Source organism: Patiria miniata, unplaced genomic scaffold (assembly GCF_015706575.1).
Source record: "Patiria miniata isolate m_02_andy unplaced genomic scaffold, ASM1570657v1 HiC_scaffold_21, whole genome shotgun sequence".
Classification (NCBI taxonomy): Eukaryota; Metazoa; Echinodermata; class Asteroidea; order Valvatida; family Asterinidae; genus Patiria; species Patiria miniata.
The window spans coordinates 1,222,906-1,246,632 of NW_024037060.1; the positions used below are offsets into that span (position 1 = coordinate 1,222,906).

General features: G+C 41.2%; 2 protein-coding genes across 2 annotated transcripts; both read left to right on the top strand.

Moving 5' to 3' along the window:
• Positions 1–650: 650 nt before the first annotated feature.
• On the top strand, positions 651–12,452 carry LOC119729484 (proton-coupled folate transporter-like). The gene is made up of 6 exons (XM_038202052.1): positions 651–1,341; positions 6,330–7,299; positions 7,987–8,121; positions 9,698–9,781; positions 10,262–10,433; positions 11,161–12,452. The coding sequence occupies exons 1-6, from the start codon at positions 1,312–1,314 to the stop codon at positions 11,285–11,287; spliced, it is 1,518 nt and encodes a 505-aa protein (XP_038057980.1). The 5' UTR covers positions 651–1,311; the 3' UTR covers positions 11,288–12,452.
• Positions 12,453–13,736: 1,284 nt separating this feature from the next.
• LOC119729489 (proton-coupled folate transporter-like) lies at positions 13,737–20,839 on the top strand. The gene is made up of 5 exons (XM_038202057.1): positions 13,737–14,694; positions 15,267–15,401; positions 15,884–15,967; positions 16,487–16,655; positions 20,303–20,839. The coding sequence occupies exons 1-5, from the start codon at positions 13,737–13,739 to the stop codon at positions 20,436–20,438; spliced, it is 1,482 nt and encodes a 493-aa protein (XP_038057985.1). The 3' UTR covers positions 20,439–20,839.
• Positions 20,840–23,727: the final 2,888 nt, after the last annotated feature.

Below are 23,727 nucleotides of genomic sequence, written 5' to 3' on the forward strand. Positions count from 1 at the left end.
ATTAAAGTGCAAGTAGAGAATATTGTTTCAAAGCTAGGGCAGGGTGGTTAAACGTTGGCAGGCTTTCAAGTTTTCCTCCTTCCCTACAAGTTTTCCCTGTTTTTTGTTTAACCTTGCTCCTACTTTTCTTGTACTTTTTTCTTGAAAATCCTACATTTTCATACTTTTTTGCGGCAACTCCAAATAATGAAATCTCACTGAATATTTTTCATGAACAGTGTTACACACTGTAATATGCAAATCACACAATGAATGGCTTGTAGGATAGGAGTACAGCTGTACTTCAAGAGCTTAAGAACATGCAATATGAGGCTTATGATGCTGTGTGCAGTATTAACAACACAAAAAACTACTTCTGAAAGCCCGCAAAGGTTCGACATTCATCCTGATTAATGTTGTCCTCCAAAGCCCTATTTTGTAGTTTTTCCTCTTTTTTATCCTACTGTTCTACTTTTTTAGCATGGGTCTGCTTGAAAGCTTGCAATGGGCAACCTCTATAGTAATGATTTACTAACTTAAACTGAAGCTGAAGAAACCAAAGGAATAACATTCAAAGCACCATGTGTCTCATGATGACGAACGTAACACACTGTCCGAAACGTCAAATTTAACCTACTGGTTCTTCTTAGAACCGCACTACTTGCAAAGAGATATCATTCACATGGTGTTAACCGCAAACCTCCCGTTCATTGACCATGCGATCAGTCCTTCAACAAAAAGCCTACAGAAAACAATTGCCCTTGACGCAAGACCATCCGACCATCGTGACTTTGGGGGCGGTGAAACCGCGAGGCGAATTTAATATTTAGCGGCGCCTCACCACACCAATATAGTCTTCACACAATTCGCCTATAGTATACCAAATATCGCTGTAGCCTTGCCAAAAGGCAACGGGAAACCAGACAAAAACCACAGACTCGAATCAATTTTCTGACACTTGTGCAGAAACTTCTGCAATAAACTCTGTGTTGGTGGGTTGAGTGTTACAACATATTAAGTTTGAATGTGTGTATGCGGTCCGCATGCGCACTTTTTTATTTCCTGGTTTAGAGCTTAAACAATAGCTATATAATAGAGAAACACACACGTATATGTCAGTTCCGGTTGTCTTTCACAATAAAAATGCATGACAGTCACATGTTCGTGCCGCAGGTCATGGTTGGAAATAATATTACTGAGTTAGATTTACTTTGGTTTACACAATCATGGAGGTAGCGAGTCGCGATCGCTGGACATATTAGACTTATCGGCCAAGCAATTTCGATTTGCTCTTGCCGTGCATTTGCTATCAAGCATTCAGCTGTCTACGCCATGGCACCCCCTAACTATAGCACCATTACGGTAAGTTATTTAGCGAAACCTATACTATAAGGTCAAGTTGAATCAAACACGTCCATTGAGGACTTTTTAAATTGGGGTGCGCCGCGCAGTGGAGGTTAGAACCTAAAGGTCGAGGATTTTAATTTGGGGGTGAGGCTTGGGCTTTGATGATGACAACGTACCAAGATATATTTGTGTCACGTTACGGGTGAGAAAATTGGGGATTTGTATTGCTGTAGGTAATAATGCTCTAGGGGGAAAGATTTCCATATACGAAGTTCACTCAACACCCTGTGTACAAACCCTATGAGATTGGACTGAAAAATTCTAAGTGTTTTCTAAGAAAATGCTTGTATTTTCTCACTGCTCAAATTGACTTTGATGACATGAAATTGCTATCTGGGGGCTTGTTAGTCAATACAGAGGAAAATTAGTGAACTTCGTATATGGAAATCTTTCCCTCTAGGGGCATATACGCCTCAACTATTACATGGAGGAAGGAACATTACATGGAGGAAGGAACGCGAGGCCCGATTCAAAGATCGACAAAATAGCGTCTCGAGCCAAGACTGTATCCAACGCAATGGCGAATCCACGACATTCGGGGGATGGGCCGGGGGAGGTTAGGGTGGCTAAAGAAATCAACTCTCGACTCTCTATGTTAGAGAAAAAATAGGCCTGAAACAATGACACACAAAATTAAAGATAATTTAAGATTTTATCCGGAAGTAAAATTAATATATTAGACTCCGAGTGTTGGGGGAGGGGGCAGGAGGGGGCAGGAGGGGGCAGGAGGGGTTATAGCCGCGCCACCTCCTTGAACACGCTGCATGATGACCGTGATGACCGCTCTGCAATTCAGTTTCAGAACAATTTGGTAAGGAAACGCAGAGGTCCCCCTACTGTAATATTATACTTCGTGAGGTATCATAGCAAACCGTAAAATTAATGCAAAGAAGTGTTCATGTGCGCGGAAATGTTCAGGAACGCATCAGCACTAGGATCTTGGGGGGGGGGGGGGGGTGACGGGGGGTTGGGCGGTTTGGTTGGGGGGGGGGGGGGTTACACCCAAAACTGGGGTTGCAAGGGGTGTCGTCCCCTTCCAGGAGGTAAATGGGGACGATCGAAGGTGAAAGGAGGCGAAACTCCCTTGCGAGTTGTCGGGTTTGAGCTGACAAAGATTGATTCAGCTATAGTACACTAATTTTGTATCTAATTGAAGCAGTTTCTGTTTTGATTTGGAGGTGGCACGGCGTAATCGGAGCCTACGTTCCGTGTTAGCCTTAGAGTCAGATGGGATCCGCAACCATGGGTCTGTTTTTAATCAGACATATTTTGAAAGAAGTGTTTACTTAAATGAGAAAATAGCAAGGCAAGACCGGTATGTGCAGGCAAGATTAAGGGAATGTCATTTGATGTGGATTTGCTGGAAAATTCCAAGAAAATTGTCACAATGTACTTGAAGGTGTTGAGAAGTCAAAGGGATTTGCTGCAGGTACCAGCAGGGCAATTAATTCCTCATTTTTTTCAAATTATTTCCGAGAGCGAAAAAGTTGGAAAACGAAACGTACTGCTCTGTTGTACATAATTTCATTTCAGATGGTTTATGATGTGACAGTTGACAGATAAAGATATAGTGTGGACATTATAATAAGCCTCTGCACATATGACGTCACTCTTTGTTTACATGGTGGGACGACGGTTTCGTAGCACCATAGAAAAACGCACGAGTATAAACAATGTGTGACGTCATCAGTACAGATGCTTATTGAACTGCGGACGGAGCGTCTGTAATACGTATTTATGAAGGCAGTTCCGGTGATTGTTTCTGCCAGTCCGGCGGTGGAAGTGAGACATCCAACAAAAGAAATCCGCCGACGTTTAATTATTGCAATTATTTCTTTACAAAATTTAAATTATTGGCTGCTTGACAATCATTCGGCTCTCCTAGAACGAATTCATTTGTGCACAAAACGAAAGCCGTTTATCGGAGGATTACATACGCATATTTTCCCCCGTTAAAACAAGGAACACAGGGCGAGTAAAAAAAAGCGTAACTCAAACCCAAAGAAATGTATTTCATATGCAGAACAATATGTAGTAACAAAAATAATTATGACTGTAAAGCCAATTTAATAAACTACTTTTAGATGAAACAAATTACTTCAATTGCTCAATCCGTTCAAATTATATCACCATTTAAACGAAATGACCGTCAAATCTGTTTCGTCCAAAAATGCGATTCCACGAATTGTCGTTACAATTGTATTCCAACATCACCAGCGATAAAACCTTAGTTTAAAAGTAAAAAATATTAAGTAAAAAATATTCAACAAGGCCTTTGAGGCCCGTCATAAAAAAAACCCAAAAAACAAGTGCGAGTGCACAGTAAGCTCTGGCGAAAAATGCAACGCTAATTGCACGTATGGAACACCATACCTTTCGTCACTTTCATTTCCTCCTTCTGGTTACCGTCCAACCACTAAATATCACGTGTGAGAACTAACTCAGTAACAGAGTCAGCCAGTGTAAATGGAGGAAAACAAAATTCTTCTTACATTTTTGTGGCCTCCATCGTTGCCTGCAGTCAGTCACAGTCCCAAAGTTAAACTGGGGAGTCTAACAGTAGGCCTACTCCCAAAAGAAGAATACTTGTCGAGCAAGCAAAATCGGGATAAAATATTTGCAAACCGCGATGTTGCAATAGGCAGCGAAACAACTGACCATGTGTAGAGCGAAAGCACATTTATACACGCACACCACTGCCTCACACTCCAATGCACATGATTAAAAGGCTACACCCAATTGTTTAAATTCCAGTCTCAATGCAGGGGCGGGGGTTTCATCAGCAAATCAATGCTGAAATGTACACAGTTTTTTTTGCCCTCCGGAAACTTGGCCTCCGTAAGATCAATAGGTGGGGTGGGGGTGGGGTGGGGTGGGGTGGGGTTGGTGTGGAGGTGGGGGCTCGACCATACTTTTATTGGTGGCGCTGTTCAAATCCGACTATCGCTAACAATATATGAAACAATAGTGATAACATTTTCACTTGAAGAGCAATTGAAATAGTTTTTTAATTAAAATAGTTAAATAAATGGCCTTCCAAGTCATAATTAAGTTTGGTGCTACATAGTTTTGTATATAGGCCCCTAATGAAATATAGGCCTAGTTCTTTGTTTCGGGTTCCGCTTTTTTGACTCGACCTATACAAACTGATGATTCGTTAGGAGGGAAAAATACTTTTGTCCAAAACAAAACCAACAACACCAACCCCCCCCCCAAAAAAAAAATAAAAAAAATAAAAAGGGGTATGCAACTATTACAGTGGTACTAAGAAAAAACTGTATTTTGTCTACAGTGTAGAATGTATGCCTTAATGGTTGACATTGTGACGTCTCGCACTTGTTGACATGGAGGATCTAAACTCCAGTCGAGTGAGGGAGACTTTTTCAATAAAATGAAATGATCTCCAATACATGAAAAGGAAATGCACCTTCTATATACAGCTGTGTGGTAAACCAAAGGTGTTTTTTTCCCGAATGACTAAAAGTTCGGAACCGACTATAGGTGATGTGGTGATGCAATCACTGAAGAAGACCCAGGAATATGAGGCGCCATTTAAGACAAAATCAGGACTTAGGCCCTACACATATTTAATACAAACTTTATGAAGAGCAAACCACAGCGAACCGATACTGAATAACGAACCCTTAAAATGAATAGTGATCCCTCATAGTGAACTTCAAACGTTGCTTAGTTCAAGCAAACCTTTACCGGAAAGAATATGCCCAAAAGTGTATGATACATTTTGACCAACGTTAAGCAAGAACATGTGCAACTAATGCATGAGTTTGCTATTAGCTAACATCTTCTTTAAACGTGGTGTATTTTGCCCTTCAACATTATTGGTTTTCGCCCCAAATATGTAGTTTTGTTTGCAATATTCCCGACGACCCAATTCTGTCATATGCGGCACGTCATACGAAAGACACTTGAACTTCAAACAATGGTCAACAGGCCAAGGTACCGGTACCTTATCTATTATAGCTATAGTTTGCGTAGCTTAGCCTATAAATATAACGTAACACTGGGGTTTGTTCTGTCATGTGATTGTGCTCGTGCTTGTGGGTTTGAGATAATCGGCCTCGTTTTCTCGCCTGTGTTAAATTTCTGGTTTCCGACCGGCCTCCAAACAGTCCTAGAGCAAAGATGAAGGTAAAATATCAAAAGTTTTGTCTTTCAGACTTCTAGGCCAAAGCGAAGTACATTTTGTGATCGAGAGTTAGTTTTCAGAGTTTTTTTTATTTTCTCGTTTTTGCTACTGAACCTGAACGATAGCTTTCGAATTGGTTAATCGACTTTTTCAGTTTGTGTTTGAAATCAAAGCAGGTGTACACTCAGCCGAATTGTGCCATCATTTCGTATGTGAGATAGTTTAGTCATTTTGTTTCAAAGGGCATGATCGTATGATATTCACATAATGTCCTACGTTTACGGATGAAATAGTGAAACTCGCATAGCGTCAAATTTTTTAGCCAAGCTAAAATTGACGCCACACAAAATCTGCCATGAACAATCCACTGCAGCTATAGATTATTGGTTCCACGCTAGATTCAGAATTATACATGATGGTAAACCCAGCGCACAAAACTCTATTTTCTTGTTAAAACAGTCTTCAAAATGCATGTGCGCTGGGATGTTTAAATGAATGACGACTTGGGCTGAAACGGCTCGATTTTTGAGGGCCAGCTTTGTGCGCCCAATAACTCCTTCGCGTAGTACATACATGCAAACAGCACATTTCCAAGACACGGCTGTTTGAACGTTATATATATATTTTAAATTTTAACAATTATTTCCATGTTTTCATTTCGTGGTAAACGCATTTTCGTATAGAAATGGGCGCATTCTCTCAATTGTATACTCATTGAAGTTTCAGAAATGGGTTGCAGTACATTTCAAGTCCATTTACGGTTTTACTGATGGATTTAACTTGGGTGTCTTTGCAGGAAACTCATTCGGTGAACAGCGATGAACTGTGTACGTTACAAGAGAAACATGATCATTTTCAACGGGCTTCACGACGTCTCATTACGGTGGAACCCATCTTGATCTTAATCAATTTGGTTCAGGGGGCCCTCGTCACTTTACGGTACCAGTACATCGAGCATCGGCTTGCCGATCAAAACAACTACACTCTACCGACGGGCAAGAATAGTTGCGCCAGCCAGGACGAGACCGACAGGAACATCGAGGATCAGACATCGCTTTGGGTGACAGGGATGAAGGATATGTCGGTCTTCCCGCCGATCGTGGTGGCTCTGGTGCTGGGCGCGGCCAGCGATTTCGTCGGCAGGAGACCCATGTTTATCATCAACGCCTCGGGGCACTTCTTGGGGTCGGTCCTGTTCCTGTGTGTCGCCATCTTCAAGCTGCCGTTGCCGTTGCTCATCGTGGGAGAGCTCATGTTGGGTTTGGCTGGGGATGCCGTCTTCACTGCCATCATTGCCGAGGCTTACGTGGCCGATATCTACTCGGGTAAAGCCCGTACCTACCGGCTAGTCATCATAGATGCCGTGATCCTGTTCTCCTTTGGTATCATCCAGTTCGGTATTGATGAGATTCTCCAGAATACTGGCATCAACTTCATCCTCGTCTACGGAATCACTGTTGGGTTGGCTTTGCTCAACCTCCTGTACACCATCACCCCGTGCCTCCTCTTAGAAACGGTGAAGCGGAGGCCTTTCCCTCGAGGCGTGCTGAAAGAATTGGCCCTGAATATCCTGTCTCTCTTTGGCAGGTCTCACGCTGGCCGTAGGTGGCGCCTCTCGCTGTGCCTTGCCATTGCTTGTCTGTGGACTCTCATCTTCGAAGCGGTGGGAGGCAACATCATCATCTATGGACTGTCTCCACCCTTCTGTTGGTCGCCTGAGATTGTGGGTGCATACGGTGCTATCATCAACGCGTTACCAGCAGTAGGTAAGTTATTATTTCATAGTTTTCGTATATGATAAAAATATTACAGTTTATACCTGCGGTCTTGCTTGGTGAACCCAACCCTAATACTCATTACCGAATGAGCATTATAGGTTCCTCAATCTGATATATAGCGCATTCATGGTGCGTCAAAACCTTAACTCCCTACTGTCTTGTATTGGGACCAAGTCCGCCCAAATCTATCAATCAGACTGCTTCCATGCTTTGCTTTAGGCCTCCAGGCACTAGGCCTGCAGGACCAAGTCCTCAAAACTCCAGCAAAATGGGGGAGATACCTTGATGGAGTCGGGGAGGTTAGGGTTTTAATTCCACGGCAAACTCGGCATTAAATTGCAACCGAACAACATGTCTCATACTTTTCACTGTAACACTCAAGGAAGTTAACAAAAATCAGTTCACATAAAGATTTAATTCAGTTCACTAATTTATTTCAAGCACAATTTGATACCACTAGTTGGTGCCACACTGGTGCATATAAATTAGACAGGTTGTACGTATTCCTAAGGGACATGTGCATGCATTTTGCCAAGTTGAAGCAAGGTACGTCATCGGTCAAATGATCGAGTGCGCTAACAGTGAGTACATGAGTGTCATACACTCTCAGCAATGACTTCTTATTGTGGCCACAATAAAACCACCAATTTCTGCTTCCATCCTGCCACAAAACAGTGTCCATTGTTGCGGTACCAGTGCTGCGCCTGTGCATGTCCACATTCTGGATGGTGTACATCGGCTTCGCTTCGGGTATTGGGTATATGATCGCCACAGCACTATCACCTACAAACATCTGGCTGGCCTATATAGGTGAGTTTACGGGCCTACACAGGCGTCAGATCCGCTCAAAGGTAGATTTGTGTAAACTAATCAAAAAAACTTCTGCCCACGGTGATTTTTTTCAACCATCCCGTGACCTGTCAGGCGATTGATTGCCCAAATCTAGGCTTGATAGGCAGTCACGTGTAGATGAATCACATGACTTTATGCCGGTGGCTGGTCAACGATTGAAAATTTGCAGGGGTGGTTCTAATGGGTAGGGGTGGGTTAGTAAGAAAGAGGGTTGGAGAGAACTATTCCTCGCAATTTTACATTTTTAAAAAACAATATATATATAATTGCTTCAACGAAGCTTTCAAAATTAGTCCCCAAGTTCCCAATTTCCACCAGCTTTCATAGGTTAAAAAAATTAGATTAGATTTTACCGTTAACCCCAAAAGTGTTCTGGGCGATGTTTTGCGTCACTTCGCTATTTACTGTTTAAACAGTCATTTCTGTCTATCGTATTTGCCGTTGATAATTTTTGTATGGCAATGAAATAATTAAGACAGTGGTGCATCATCATGGGCAAAACGATTAAAAACAGCATGAATTACACCAATGAAGTATATCCTAAAAGAGCATGTTCTTCCACTCGATCATTTGGAAGAAAAAAATTACTGCAATCGATCCATGCTATAAGTTAAGCATGTCTTATACTATAAAACTATAAGAACCTATCGGTTGAGAATTACAGATTACACATCACACGCATTCAAATACAAACTGAACATTATTTATACAGTCAGATTTTGCGTTTTGAATATGAAGAACAAGTCCACTCTTTGTATCTGAAATATTGATGGCAATTTGTGTCTGTAACATTGTTGTCCTTTGCAAGTTTTCGTTCATTCATGGAGGTAGTATTTAATGGATATTCATCAGTTCGTAGTACGGTACATGCATCTGAGTTTTGTGATCGTTTTATTAAAATAGTCATCACTTGGGAATATTATGCAAATAAGCGAAATTTTCACAGTTACTAGTTGATAACATATACTTTACCCCTGTGTAATTTTTTTTTTTGGAATAGAGCTGATTTTCATGAAACAGATCTAATTTGGTCGCTTTCGTTTCGACTCTCACTGTAGAAGTCTATTGTGTGAGCCCCAAGTGGTGCGTGCAATGAATTGCTTATCAGCAATGCTTGTCGTCAAATTGACTCTAAAGGCAAATAGTTCAATTCGAGTACTTACACAACCTTTTGCACCCTTGCTATCAGTATAGTGCTTCTGTCAGCAATTTTACACAGGTTTTGGAGTGTTTTGTGTGGGTAAATCATCCGTGTACGGCATCCTTTGCACTTCGGACCTGACTGAGCTATAGTCTCAATTCAACGCGTTTTGAAACTAGTAGAATGTAAAACCAACCAGCAATTGCTTCAAAACACAGCTCTCCATACTCATACTCAAAATGTATACTTTTTGTAGTTTGTACTTACTCTTTGTATAGCGCCATGAGCGTCACCGAGTGATGGACCTGTTTGCGCTTAATAAGATGCCACTATTATTATTATATTAGGTACTTATAATTAGCCTATCTGATCTTTTATCTATCAATCCTGCAGCTCCAACGATAGGCATGTTCCTACTGGTGCCTCTGCCGATCGCAAAAACAAAATGTTCTGAGCAAGTAGGGGAAAACGAACAAGGTAATGAGAATGTGTGTTCATCTGATTAAAATAATGCTCAAAGTGTTGTATTTGTATCTAAAGGAAAGTAGACAACATCACAATTACGTTAAAGTTGACGATACGTTTTTCCTCACTTTGTGGATCGTTTTTCGTTTTAAGAAGTCAACATTTTTATACATGGTTTAGCCCAAATTATTCTTTTAACCACATGGGTTAATTTACTCCTAAATCTTCAGATGAAAAGTTTGTCTCGAAAACCATTGCTTATACGACAAAAAGACAAAGCCCGCTTTGGTTCCAAAATGATCTCCAAATTACTTTCTTATCTTTATGTAAGGATTGACGATGAGGATGCTGATGATGGTGTATAGTGAGAATGCTAACAATGAGGAGGATTGAGGATACTTTAATGATGTTAACAATGATTCATGTCGGTTATAGGGGGACAATGGCGAACAAGTTCTAATCCTTTCTCATAATCGATATTGAATATGTCAGGTGCGGTGTTTGGATGCTTAGCCGTTGTGATCAGCTTAGCTCGCTTCATCTCGCCCATATTACTGAACGGAATTCTGGCGACGGAACTGAAAAAGCCGAAAGGACAGCGTCACCCCAACGTGACATACTACGCGGCTGCTGGTATCCTTCTACTGCCCATCATGATCAATGCGTAAGCTAAACTTTTGATCACAGATATTTGATTGGCCCTTTTCCCTTATTAAAGTCATATATGAACAGTTGCTTTTCAAGCTTTTTTCGTTTCCAATAACAAAACAACTCAGAATAAAATTAAAAATATGTCAAAAAGCTAAATTTCAGCTCAGTGGATATATTATATTTTTCGAGAAAACAGTGAAAACCTTTTCATCACGAAACACGATTTCGTCTTATTTCCAAGATTCAGACGGATCGTTGGAATGCATTTCTTGATTACTTCTAAATGACAGCAAACCAGATGGAACAATTTCACGTGATCTTTAGTTCCACAATCTTTAATACAAGTAAACTTTTTGGAAAATAATTCGGTAACTTAGTTGCTTTTGGGATAGATGCAAATGATTTTACACGCCTTTAATTATCACACCTTTTCTTCATAATGTGTACCACTTAGATATCCCCATCTATTGTTAAATTGTCGCCGAATTCTAATAGTCCAAACTGTTCCGGTATGCTTCCTATTAGTAATAACGCTCAACTTTAATAATGAATAATTGGAAACGATGAGGGCGCTAAAACGACAATATGAGTATCTGCCTACTGCCCAACAGGATGCTCGTTACCAGTTTTGCTTGAGAATGTTTTCTTAATAAAAGGTTCAATCTTCGCCAATTGCATGTCTTAATTCCTCAATTAAATGTACAACATATTAAACGGTCGTTTTCAAATCGCCCTTCTAGGTTTCTGCACATCACCCAGCCCAAGGTAAATGACTACAAGCGCCTAGAAGACAGTACTGTGTGTCCTGAGGAGAGGGGGTACGACGCCTGCTGCGACGAGAAAGACCTCCTCAACAAGCGCAACTAAAGCAGGGCAAATCACACCACGCAGTTTCCATATTATGCAATGCATGGAGGCAAGACAACAAATATACTGCAACCTAAACCATTTCGGAGTTAATTAAGTTTTTTACATTTTTTTCCAATTCACGTCTCGCTTTCTTCGTGGAGATTGCTTGTAAGTTGCTTGTAAATAGTCCTGGAACAAAATGACGTCACGCTCTGTTTACATGAGCGTTTTCTTACGGGAGTCACTAAGCTCCCATTGGAGGGGGGTTCCTGTACACAAAGCGTGACGTTGTGACCATGAGAGATTAAGCTTGAATTCGAGTCTGAATGTGGTCCTTCGTTATCCACTAAACAAATTTTGTCTTTCAACATTTTAAAGTGCAAAACACAAGCGAAAAATCGCTTCTTCTTTGTTCTGGAAGTGAAAATAAATATTCTGAAATAAAAAAACGCCATCAGAGGCTTTTATTTGAACGCTACTTGGATTTTTAAAAATGGATTAAGTTGAGCTGCCTGTAGGAACATTTTGTGAAGTGATGCAATTTTTGTATTTTTTTGAGAATACGTATATTTCTCCATTTAAGTGGCTTTGTGATTATAATAATTCGTATCTATGTGATCTCTTACTTTTTGCTTGGATACACCTTTCAGTATTATTTTTTTGTAATTTTCTCTCTTTTTAAATTGTGATCGGCCTTGGCTTTTAAGTTGTATCTTCGTGAAGCACCTTGAGCGTCTCCTAGGCGGACTTTGGCGCTATATAAATGGTCCTTAAAAGTATTATTCGGGAAATTTTAGATTTTTACCAATGGTATTTTAACAATTAACAGTGATAAGATGGAAGATATGAACTGATATATAAAAGCTTTGCTCGGCAGAGTAACAGGAACAAGCGTCAACCTAAGAATGTGTTGGTAATATTAACTCGATTCACTTTATAGATTTATCACAATTTTGAGCTTATAATCACTGATTGAATTTTTGTAATGTTATTTTTGACGTAAAACCAATTCATAATATGTATACACATACAGGTTTGAAATATAAAAGAAAACTCGAGTTGAAAACTTAAAATTAGGTACGGAACCAAACAAGTATACTGTTGACCGATAATAATATTGGCCAAACAATTCGCGTCAATGTATAATTTTAGAGTAAACGTTATTAAATACAACGTGACAATATTCCAAAGTATCGTTGATTTATTTCAGAGCTTGTAAAACGAAACTTACGAATACAGTGGAACACCTCATGAATGATCTTAAGACTCAGGCTAATTAGTAATTAAAATATCTCACTAGGATTTGAAGCAGGCGTTACGAGACTCCTAAACGGCAACAATTTGGGAATACTCGTTGATAGACGAGGCATCACTTCACTGGAACAGTTCTGGTACTGGAAAACGAAGCTCAGAAGAGGAGTCCAGGCGCGGATTCAGAGGGGGGTGGGGGGCAGCTCTTACTCAATTTTGTTTTCATAGAAATATATTTAAAAAAATGTTGAATCCCCCCCCGTGTGACACCCAAAAACAATTATGACGATTATATACTAGTAATAATGTCCGCCTGTGCACAAGATCAGGACAAATCCAGTGGCACGGTGGTATTTGTACAACTATTCTGTAATATAGTGTTCATGATCATCGGATTTGAACAGCGCCCCCGTTGAAATATGGTATGAGCCCCCCCCCCCCCCCCCCCATTGATTTTACGAAGGCTAAGTGTCCGGAGAAAAACATTGCTCTCCCCGTGCAATTTATCTCGAAATTTTGATTAAAACAAAACATTTTCTACAGTTACTCACTTTTAAATGAACATCGAAGTAAAAAAAAAACGCGCCCAAGTTTTTAGTCATGGAGTAGGTAACCCCTGATCACTGCCTGACTTCGTAATCTGAAAACAAATACACTGGTACCATCACATGCGATACTTGACCTTGCGACTGGTTCTACATTTGGCTAATAACCATTAGGTACCACTGAGATAAGACTGAAATGCGCCATAATATCCCGTGCTGTATTACACTCTGACTCAACGTCACCATTTTGTAAACGTTGTGCTATCAAAGCTTTCGCTTGGACGATGCCTGTGAAGTAAGTTGAATATTTTCTTCTCATTTTAGATTTTTTTTTCACTCTTGTGTGTTTATTGCTGATTTGCAGCCAACGTACAACGTGCATTTCATTTTCCCTGCATTGCAAACCATAAGGCAGAACGTCTGTTTTGAATTGTAAACATCGATCAACACACCCACTCTTGCATTTTATTATAGCAACTCCCCACTTTTGTAACGCGACTTATTAAAAATCTCCACTATAGAAACTAGCGAATTCTTTTAATATTCATAAGTGCAGGTCTTTGATGGTGCCTCAATTAGAAATTTAAACCGGCGGACGAACAGCAATTTCATGTGTTTGTTCTGGCTGTAAATTGCCTCAAAGGTAACAGGTGTTTCGACAGGAGCTCGACATGGCGTCCGAAGAATGCAGCAGGAAGGAGGACAAGCACGCCAACTTTCATCGCGCGTCCAGGCGACTTGTGACGGTGGAACCAATCCTGATCTTTATCGACTGCGTCCAGGGAGCTCTTGTTACTCTACGGTCCCAGTACATCGAGCATCGGCTAGCTGATGATAGCAACTATACCTTACCGAGCGGCCGCAATAGTTGCGCCACCCAGGACGAGACCGACAGGCACATTGAGGATGAGACAGCGATTTGGGTGACATGGATGAAGGATATGTCGGTCTTCCCGCCGATCGTGGTGGCTCTGGTGCTGGGCGCGGCCAGCGATTTCGTCGGCAGGAGACCCATGTTCATCATCAACGCCTCGGGGCACTTCTTGGGGTCGGTCCTGTTCCTGTGTGTCGCCATCTTCAAGCTACCGCTACCGTTGCTCATCGTTGGAGAGCTCATGTTGGGTTTGGCTGGGGATGCCGTCTTCACTGCCATCATCGCCCAAGCTTACGTGGCCGATATCTACTCGGGTAAAGCCCGTACCTACCGGCTGGTCCTCTTAGATGGCATCATTCAGTTATCTTTTGGCATTAGCCAGTTCGTCATTGGAGAAATCCTGCAGACATCAGGCATCAATTTCATCCTCGTCTATTCTATAACTGTTGGAATAGCTCTAGCTAATCTGCTGTACACCATCAACCCGTTCTTCGTGCTGGAGACAGTCAAGCGGAGACCGTTCCCTCGAGGGGTACTGAAGGACCTCGTCTTCAACGTCTTGTCCCTCTTCGGTGCTTCTCACGCTGGCCGTAGGTGGCGCCTGGTACTCTTCCTTGCCGTCGCCTCTCTCTGGACATTAGTCTTCGGCGGTGCAGGAGGAAATATCACTATCTACGGATTGTCGCCTCCTTTTTGTTGGACACCTCAGATTGTGGGAGCCTATGGCGCCCTCATCAACGGGTTGACGGCAACAGGTGAGTTTTGGACAAGACAAGTGTGTGGTTGGGGTTATGAGTTTTTTCGACAGGCTTTAGGAAAGCAATAATTAAATAATTAAAGTCAGCACGAGAACAAGAAATGACCAAGTCAATCTGTTTAGAAAATATTAGTTTAACGCATCGTGTGTAAGATGTACCCAATTTCCACACTTCAAGTACGTATAAGAAAAAAACACCTCGCACTTGGATTTTATTCACAGAACATTGTGAAAAAAATACGTTTGACCCTTCTTATTTCTCATGTAGTCAATAGTCTTTAAGTTTAGTTTCTTTTTGGTGGCATTTTTTGTTTCTCAATTCCAATTTCCAAATAGTTGGTCTTTATTGTCTCCTAAACCGTCGGTATCTGCAAGTCATTCATTGCACCCGCTGGTGTATCAAATTCGAACGAGCCACTGGTCTATTAGCTCGGTTTGTGAGTTGCATATGAGGGGGTTTAAAGGTCTCAGAATAATACTCGGTCTGTCGATTATTTGTAGAGTTAGTAATGCCTCAAAGTTAGCAAAAATATCTTCATTTTGTGTCGGTGTTCTTCTCCATACCAACAGTCGCCATCGTTGCGGTACCAGTGCTGCGCATGTGCATGTCGTCATACTGGATGGTATACATCGGCTTCGTGTCGGGTATCGGGTATTTGATCACCACGGCACTAGCACCTACAACACTCTGGCTGGCCTTTATAGGTGAGTTGACAGAGATCGCCACTGTCACGTCTTGTTATTATTATCATTTTATAGCCTGGTGTACAGTGTACTCACCTTACTTGACTTAATTCCGTATCTCCTTTGGGAGAATTGGGCCAGCGGTGTACTCACCAACGTAACTAATTATTCTGCTGTTTTGAATTTGTGTTGCATGCATTTCAAGTTTACTGGATTAAATATGCATCAAAGTTAATAATGGCATAGGTAAACGTAGACAACATATCTCTCATTTTTGTTTTTAAAGATGCGTTCTCCTTGCTTTTGATCGAAATAAAGTAGATTTTACGTTCAATCAAAACACATCAATTGAAAATTCGTTAGGACATTTTTTTCAAGAGTACATGGCGCCAAAAAAAAAAAAAAAAAAAAATTAGTCGAACCACTCATGCAATTGCATTACATTTATTGATACTTATAAACTCAACAAACATAACCTGTCTCTTCACTTCCAATCCACACAGCGCCGGTAATCGGTATGTTTTACCTGATGCCCCTACCGATTGTGAAAGCCAAAATTTCCGAACAAGTTGATGACAAAGAGCAAGGTAATTTGTTTATAGAGACCACATGTGTCGGTGAGCCCAATAGGTGATTTGAAACTAGAACGATCATTGTAAACACTTTCGTCACCAAACCTTGCTATATTCCATGGAATACCGCCCTCACTCGAATGCGAATTTTAAGTCATGAGAGAAAATGCGTAACCGTTGGCTAGTCTGAACAGTGATGGACGCAGGACGCTTTCCAAATTTTTTTTTATAAAAAAGAAGAGGCCGCATGTAGCATTCATTTTACAATATTATATATATTGAAAATTGGCGAAGGGGTGTAAAACAGTAGGCCAGCCCTGCATTTACAAATTACCATAAATAGTGACCCCTAACGTCAACATGAGATCCAAAACTAAGCCTCCATTGTAGTACCTGACATAATTTTCATCCATCATTTTGCAGCATCGTAAATATCATTATTGTAATCACGATCCACATGTTATTCTCGTGTCTGTAATATTTTCACAAGTCATAGTGTAAATGGGTAAAACACTCCGTCTTTGTGTATCCCAGGGGCAGTTTTTGGATGCTTAGCCGTTGCAATCAGCTTAGCTCGATTCATTTCGCCCATACTACTCAACGGTGTGCTCCAGCTTGAGGTAAAGAAGAAACACAACTCCCAGCCTACGGTCACATACTACATGGCAGCCGGGATACTCATCCTGCCCATTATTATCAATTTGTAAGTACGGGCCCTAAGCATAGCCTTTGGAGATATGGTGGACACATTATGAATGTGCTATAATTATTTGGTTTTGGTAAATTATTTTGCATTAACTCAGATTTACCCAAACCGTAAAGCGACATGCTACCGTGTCCACTTTATCAACACCCCCAACCAGGCGCGTACGCAGGGGGGGTGTTTTGGCTGTTAAACACCCCCCTTTGCCATGTAAAAATATGAGGGGAAAAGAGAGTTATGTGACCGAGCGCGGAACAATTACAAATTATGTGCATGTTCTCAACTTTAAGCTTTGAATACAGAAGACACTTAAGAGCAAGAGTATATAGGCCAATATGTATTTGAAACAAATGAAACAAAATATCCCCTTATAATTTAAAAAACTTCTGCTAAAAAAAACAGGGGAAAGTGGCCAGGAAACGCCTCAGATTGCACCACAGATCATCTACGATCCAAAATTTCCCGGGGCCCTTAAGCGGGCCCCGGACCCCACGCCGTAAGTGCTTCGCGCTCCGCGCTCGCATTGGTCCTCCGGCCAAATTAATCACGGGACATACCGTTATTTCGTTTTACTGTTTTGGATTTCCTCAAAAACAAAAACAGTAAACGAACCATTGACCGTTTTCTCGTTTTACAGTTTTGTAAAACGGTCAAACGGTATTAAGTCACACACACAAAATACTTTTTGTTGTTGTTTTTAATTGTAGAAAGCGATAAACGGTTAGTTGCTTTATTTTTAGAGTGTTGTTTTACAAAATCATGACAATGACAAAACGGTCAATAGTCTTACCGACCATTTTTTGATTTTAGGTTCGGCAATTAAGCAATGCACCGGAATGTTAATTAATGCGCCCTTGGGATCGACTCATTGCCTGGGCCCCGCTCCTTACATTTCGTTCTCACGACAAAATTTGCGAATTGGCTATTGAAGAGCCGCGTCGACTTGAACCCCATTTTCCTTCAAAATGTCTGCAACTTCATCAAACGTCTTATTACCATCCTGTTTCCATTGTGAAAAGTAATGTCCTCCCTTGAAGTTTTCTAGCGCCATATTGCTTGGAACTCTTTAAGCCCCACCAACTTGACTGAATCGCATGAGAAAGGGGTCAGGGTCCGCGCCAGGAATCACATCACGCATTAATTATGCTGAGGTAACACTTCTTCGTGTAAAACATGTAATGGTCCCCCTCCACCCCCTTGCCCACCGCCACAAAATGCACCACGGACTGTTAACCATGACACTGGAATAAAAAAACAGTCTGTATTTGTGTAATCTGTAAAACAAAAATCATTGATCGTTATGCTATAATGAATTTTACTAAACTTATAAAACGGAGAAACCGTATTTATCTTAATACCGCTTGTCGTCTTATAACACTATAAAACGACAAAACGGTCGATGATTCGTTTACTGTTTTTGTTTTTGAGGAAATCCAAAACGGTAAAACGAAATAACGGTATGTCCCGGGATTCAAATTCCCTCTATGCTATAATTTCACCCTAGCGGTGCCCCCACCATTTTGTACCTTAAGTGGCATAAATCCCTTTCCAAAATAGAAAATTGTGAAAAAATACGGAGATGGAACATGGTTCACAACTTTGAGTACGTAACAAACTTTATAAACAACAAAAAAAACATAACAAATTTAAATGGAATTTTCGATGTTTAAAACGTTTTCTAAACGGTGGAAGTGGCCAGGAATCGCCTCAGATTGCACCACAGAGCATCTAAAATCCCATTTTTTCCCGGGGCCCTTAAGCGGGCCCCGGACCCCACGCCGTAAGGGCTTCGCAGGTCCTGGACCCTTCATTACAATAATTCTAGGCCCCCCGGCAAATGGCAGTCTGAATCCGCTCCTGTGACCAGAGCGCATATGTATCCTGTATCTGAAGTTTGGCCTTAGGGGTGGGGGCGGTTTACACAAAGATTCCCAACGGATGAGAATCATGAGATCCAGGGGACGAAGCTGAGTGATTTTAGACAATAACAAGAACAGATCCTAGCACTTCCGCAGCCCGTGTCACTTTTTTTCTTGAATTTCTTCTTTTTTCGGTTTAAATGCTGTTGAGGGAGGGGACTGCCCACATTGACCCCTTTACTCATATGTTCATCATACTCTAAAGACACAGAACATTTTTTTTCCCGATTTACTATGCTTTAGCTCAAAAAGATAACTGATGGTCGTGGGTTCCCGGCCCTTCGAGTTTAACCCGTCCAAATATACCCTCTTTTATTTCTGGCGCCAACACAAACTCCTGACTTTTATTTAAGCGTAAAGTTTAGCCCACTGATACTATTTTTTATTTCTGGCGCCAACACAATTTACCATCTTCATTTCTAGCGTCATAAATGACGACATCCAATTTTGAAACACCCCCCTTGAAAAAATCCTTCGTACGCCACTGCCCCCAACCAACCCTAATATCAACATATCAATGGATTCTTTAAATGACTCTATTGAGTCCTTCAGTACAAGTAAGGTACAAAGAAAAAGCTCGCTAGCGATTTAGTCATTTTTTGGCCATAATTCGATCCTGTGTCAAAAATGAGAAACCTTAGGCTGTACCTGTATATCTGCGTTAGCTAAATCGCCCGTTTTTTCAATCACCTCATATTGATCATGGTCGGCTAACAAAGCCCGTGATTGAAGATATCATTTCATTATCGATCTCACTGAGGCATAACGTTCGGGGCGGACCCCGGTACGCGCAAACTACAGGGAACGAGCCACAGTGACGCCACCTTGAATATAAAAACTACTCAGCCACAACGATATGCGTCACGACTGTAGAACATCAACGGCAGGATTCCATAGTTTAACATCTTTTTGGTTAAGAACCTTCGGACGTTTTTGTCATTTTTTTTCCAATAACTGTGATGAGTCAAACTCGAAGACAAGGAATCCCTATCCGAACAGTCTGGTATCGCCTGAATTAATCTCCAGGGACTGTTTTGTGTCCTCGGCTTTTTGACGTTGATTCGCCGTAGTAGATATCCATATCGTATCCGTTATACGCTTAGACAATTATAAAAACAAAATGTTTCAGTCTCAAGCCGTGTACGACTTGGGCAATGGCTATGTCTTCTGTCAGTACTTTCCAACGTAGTTGTATTGTTGAAAAGTCCAAACAAAAACTCGAGACGAGAAGTTCAGAGGCGGCTGTATTTTTTCTTCTGCAGCCAAGTAGATTCAATCACATAATGAGCAAGCGTGAAACATATTAGGTGATTGAAATAATATATTTATGACATGGTTTGGATGCAATATTTATTAGATGCTTCATTTCGGGCATTTGTCGTGGTCTAGTGTTGGAAGATGGTAACACAACTATACAAGATATTGCGTCAACTGGACTCACATCTAGACATAGGCCCATAATGGTTGAAGCTTTATTACGAGTCGCAAAGCAAACTTAGTGCAGAAATACTTGTCAAAGATACTTGTCATTGGTTCTTCGTTTAGTATTGACAGGTTCAATTTTACTATGCACTATTCTTATAAAAGACACAAATATCTAGTGCCAGTTTTGTATCGAAGGGTTCATTACAAACCCTTCTGATTTCATAGTGGATAATCGCTACAGCGCTCCCTACCACAGCTCATGGTAAATTGAAAGTATTCTCTTTCTATCAACTTTCTTCCCAGGATTCTTCACATTTTCCAGCCAAAGGAAAACGGCTACAAGAACCTGGACGACGACAGAGACATCTGCACATCTGCTTACGAGGACGAGGTTGACGCCTGCGCAGACCAGCCAACCGAATGCATCAACAGCCAATAAGATAAAAAAAGATCCCTAGATGACTTTGGTCAGTTCTCAATCTCAGGCCTCGTCTCCGGGTTCAGCTTGTATCTCCAAGGCACCAGAACCATTAATTTTGATAATCTTTAATTTTTGAAACCTTAAAAAACAAACCTGTTTCATAAGAAATATTTTTATGTTCCTGTATATCAAACATATGAAGGGGCGAAGGCTGGATGAAAATGCGGCACCCAGGGATCTGCGGTGAAAAGCGGAGCTTGGAAATATGATAAACGGTTTAAATCTTGTATGGTACATTTCTGTAATAAGGCTTTTAATTTGTGTTGCCATCTGCGTACAAATATAAAACATATCCGCCTTACGAGTGGACTCCTTATACTTGATGCTAAAAGGCGGGGTGGAACCAGTGTATATACCCTGCGAGCTGAAGTATGTTGGGGCTATACATGTGGTAATTCTAAAATGTGTAGAGTTATTATCCAATGGGCAGATCTTTTTCGTTCGATGTCACATTCACAAGTGAATATCTTTGTAATGCTAGACAAATGGCAATTAAAACAATTTAAATTTTATTTTTCGGGGTGAACCCCCCACCCCCCACGAAAATAGCTCGGAGTACATTTGAAATTTTCCAGCATTTAAAATGCCCCTTGCTAATTGTATCTCTTCTTATAGAGGGCGCTCTTTGTCATTGGTTATCGTAGAGAGGGTAGGATCAGCCCACACCTCCACCCCATGTACGTCAGACAGAATTGAAAGATACTTTTTGTAGAAAAGAAACATTTATTGGATCCTGGAAAGGTGCATGGGGGGGGGGGGGGTTACGCGCAACAACAAAAAACAGCTGCAAGGGAAAGTGCACTGGAAGTATTAGGCAAACAGTGTGATACAGTAAGCATTTGGACACAAAACCTGCACTTATGATGTGTATGACATTGTGCATTTTCAAGCGACACGAAAAGCCACTGAATAGTTATTACTAGATGGATATGCTGAAATAGTTATTACTAGATGGATATGCTCCAATATGTGGCAAATATACAGGTTACTCACTGAAAGGACCTCGCCCAAAAAGTGATAAACATTTCTCCACACGCGAACCTTTTTATACAATGAGGCTCAGCAACCTGATACGACAGAGGACAGAAATATAAGACGTGTGACGGACAACATGGAACTACTGGATACTTGTGTTACCAAATAGACGCTTGCACTCCTGCATGCCCAGTCCAGGGACATAGAGGGTGTGACGTAATTTTTTTTTTATTTTTTTTTTTTAAATAATATGAACTTTCAATTAATTTAAAACATTGTTTTAAACTCGTTGCATTCAGCAACCATCTTAAAGGGTTTTTAACTATATTTTAAGTAGTGAACGCAGGTGGTATGCACGCACTGTAAAACCGGTTCTATGTGAGAACACTAAACACCGCGTTTAACTTATTAAAGCTTCGTAAACAGACCTTTAAACACTGTAAAAACATAAGCGTTTATAAGTTAAACACGATGTTGAGTGTTCCTAAACCGAACCTTTCACGAACGTTTATAAGTTTATCACAAGGCGTTTAAGGTTCCTAAGGAGAACCGTTCACGAGACGTTTACAATGTAATCGGAATGTTTGCTATTTGTTTTACTGAAAGTTAAATTTCATTTACTAGCAGTTGCAAAACTTCATCCGGCTGTTTGAGGCTTTGTTTTTGGTACATGGATACGTGCCCAATGAATCCAACTCAAATTGAGCCTAGGCCTTGTACTGCCCCCCCCCCCTCCCTTATAAACGATTTTGAACTGTTGCCAAAAGGCGTTGCTAATGTGTTCAAAAGTTAAACACTAGGCTTTACGGCGTACCTATTGAAAGAAACGTACGCACCTTAAAGATGACTACAACGGATATTGTCGATAAGGGAAAGTGTACTTTCACGATAAGGGCGGGAGGGGTCGGCGTGTTGAGAGAGTCGACAGCTTCAGACAAACACGGAGAATGTACACACATAAAGAGAGGAGAAACATCAGATTTCTTCGAACCAAACCTTCTGGATTTTGCGGTGCATTTAAGAACTACTTTTGAACGTTCTGACGAAAGGCTGGGGATTAGCTTCCCCATCAGCCACGGATCGCGCAGCGGTCTCTAATCGTCAGGGGAATTTTCACACCGCTCAATTTGCAAAGAGCGCGGTATTATATGAAGAAGTACATACAGCACGAGGCCGAGCCCTGTCAACGGTGCCTGGCGCGGCAGGGATTTGACGGGGGAGAGCGTGCGTCTATCGTCGGTGATATCTGTCGTTTGTTGGTCTAATAGCAACAATCCACACGACAACTTTAAGATCCAATCTTTGGGGCAAGTTAACTGTTAGTTTTTTTCCCCCTTTGTCACTTTTTTTCTCGCTAGGAAGTGTTGACCCTTACTCACTAGTTTTATATAAGTCCATTAATGGGAGCGCAAAGAAATTAGAGGTCACAACCGCCCTTGGATTTAGGGCGGTGGGAACGTGCGAATTGTCCTCACAGTCTGCGTGAAAATAGGTGAAACGGCACTTTCTTGCAATGTAGGACACGCTTTAATTGTTTACAACGCGGAACTGATGGGGAGCGGGAATTGAGGGTAAATATTGTTGTATAGGGCCTACGTATTCAATGGAAACAATGCATGGCATTGAATTTTGAAAGAAACTTTCTATAGCTGCAATGATGTGTGCATTTGTATGCATTTTACCAGGCAGTGTAGGCATGCTATTTTCCTGTCAATTCTTAGTGTTTGGCAATCATGTTTTCTTGAGAATAATTTTGGATAAAACTGCCTTTATATGTTTTTATTCATAGTGGTTACTCAACGTTAAAATAGGGGCATGCATGCTACTAAATTCATAGAAGTCTCTAATAAGGTATTAAATTACTGCATCCAGTCTAGACATATAAGTATGTTCTAATTAAGAGCATTTTATCGACTAGCAATCGATAGTCTTGAGGGGCCCCGCAATTAGCCGTAATTTACCCCGCAGTGATCTGAATCGATGGCCGTGCCAAACGGCGCACCGGCCGCGCTTGATCCCACCGACCCCGAACGTCGTTTGGCCGTTTACAGCGCGACCAGCTAGTGCTCGCCTGCTGCCGTGAAGCCCTAATTGGCATTGGGTGAGGGACTAATTAAAAATGGTGAGGCAATCAAAAATAGTCGATAGTTACCTCAGCCGGAGCCGCTCCGTTTTGATAGTTTTTTTTTCTGTTATGCGCATGCAGCTAGAAAGCAAGTGTATTTTTATCTTGCGTCTGATAAACAAAACCGCCTTCAGTTCAGCCATGGAG

What these genes read in the sequence shown, in the direction of transcription:
- LOC119729489 (XM_038202057.1), top strand. Translation starts at nt 13,737, where the DNA reads ATGGCGTCCGAAGAATGCAGCAGGAAGGAGGACAAGCACGCCAACTTT. An exon ending in ACTCTGGCTGGCCTTTATAG is followed by an intron (nt 15,402 to 15,883) that starts GTGAGTTGACAG and finishes CAATCCACACAG; the next exon opens with CGCCGGTAATCGGTATGTTT. An exon ending in AGTTGATGACAAAGAGCAAG is followed by an intron (nt 15,968 to 16,486) that starts GTAATTTGTTTA and finishes TGTGTATCCCAG; the next exon opens with GGGCAGTTTTTGGATGCTTA.
- LOC119729484 (XM_038202052.1), top strand. Translation starts at nt 1,312, where the DNA reads ATGGCACCCCCTAACTATAGCACCATTACG. An exon ending in CAACGCGTTACCAGCAGTAG is followed by an intron (nt 7,300 to 7,986) that starts GTAAGTTATTAT and finishes GCCACAAAACAG; the next exon opens with TGTCCATTGTTGCGGTACCA. An exon ending in CATCTGGCTGGCCTATATAG is followed by an intron (nt 8,122 to 9,697) that starts GTGAGTTTACGG and finishes TCAATCCTGCAG; the next exon opens with CTCCAACGATAGGCATGTTC.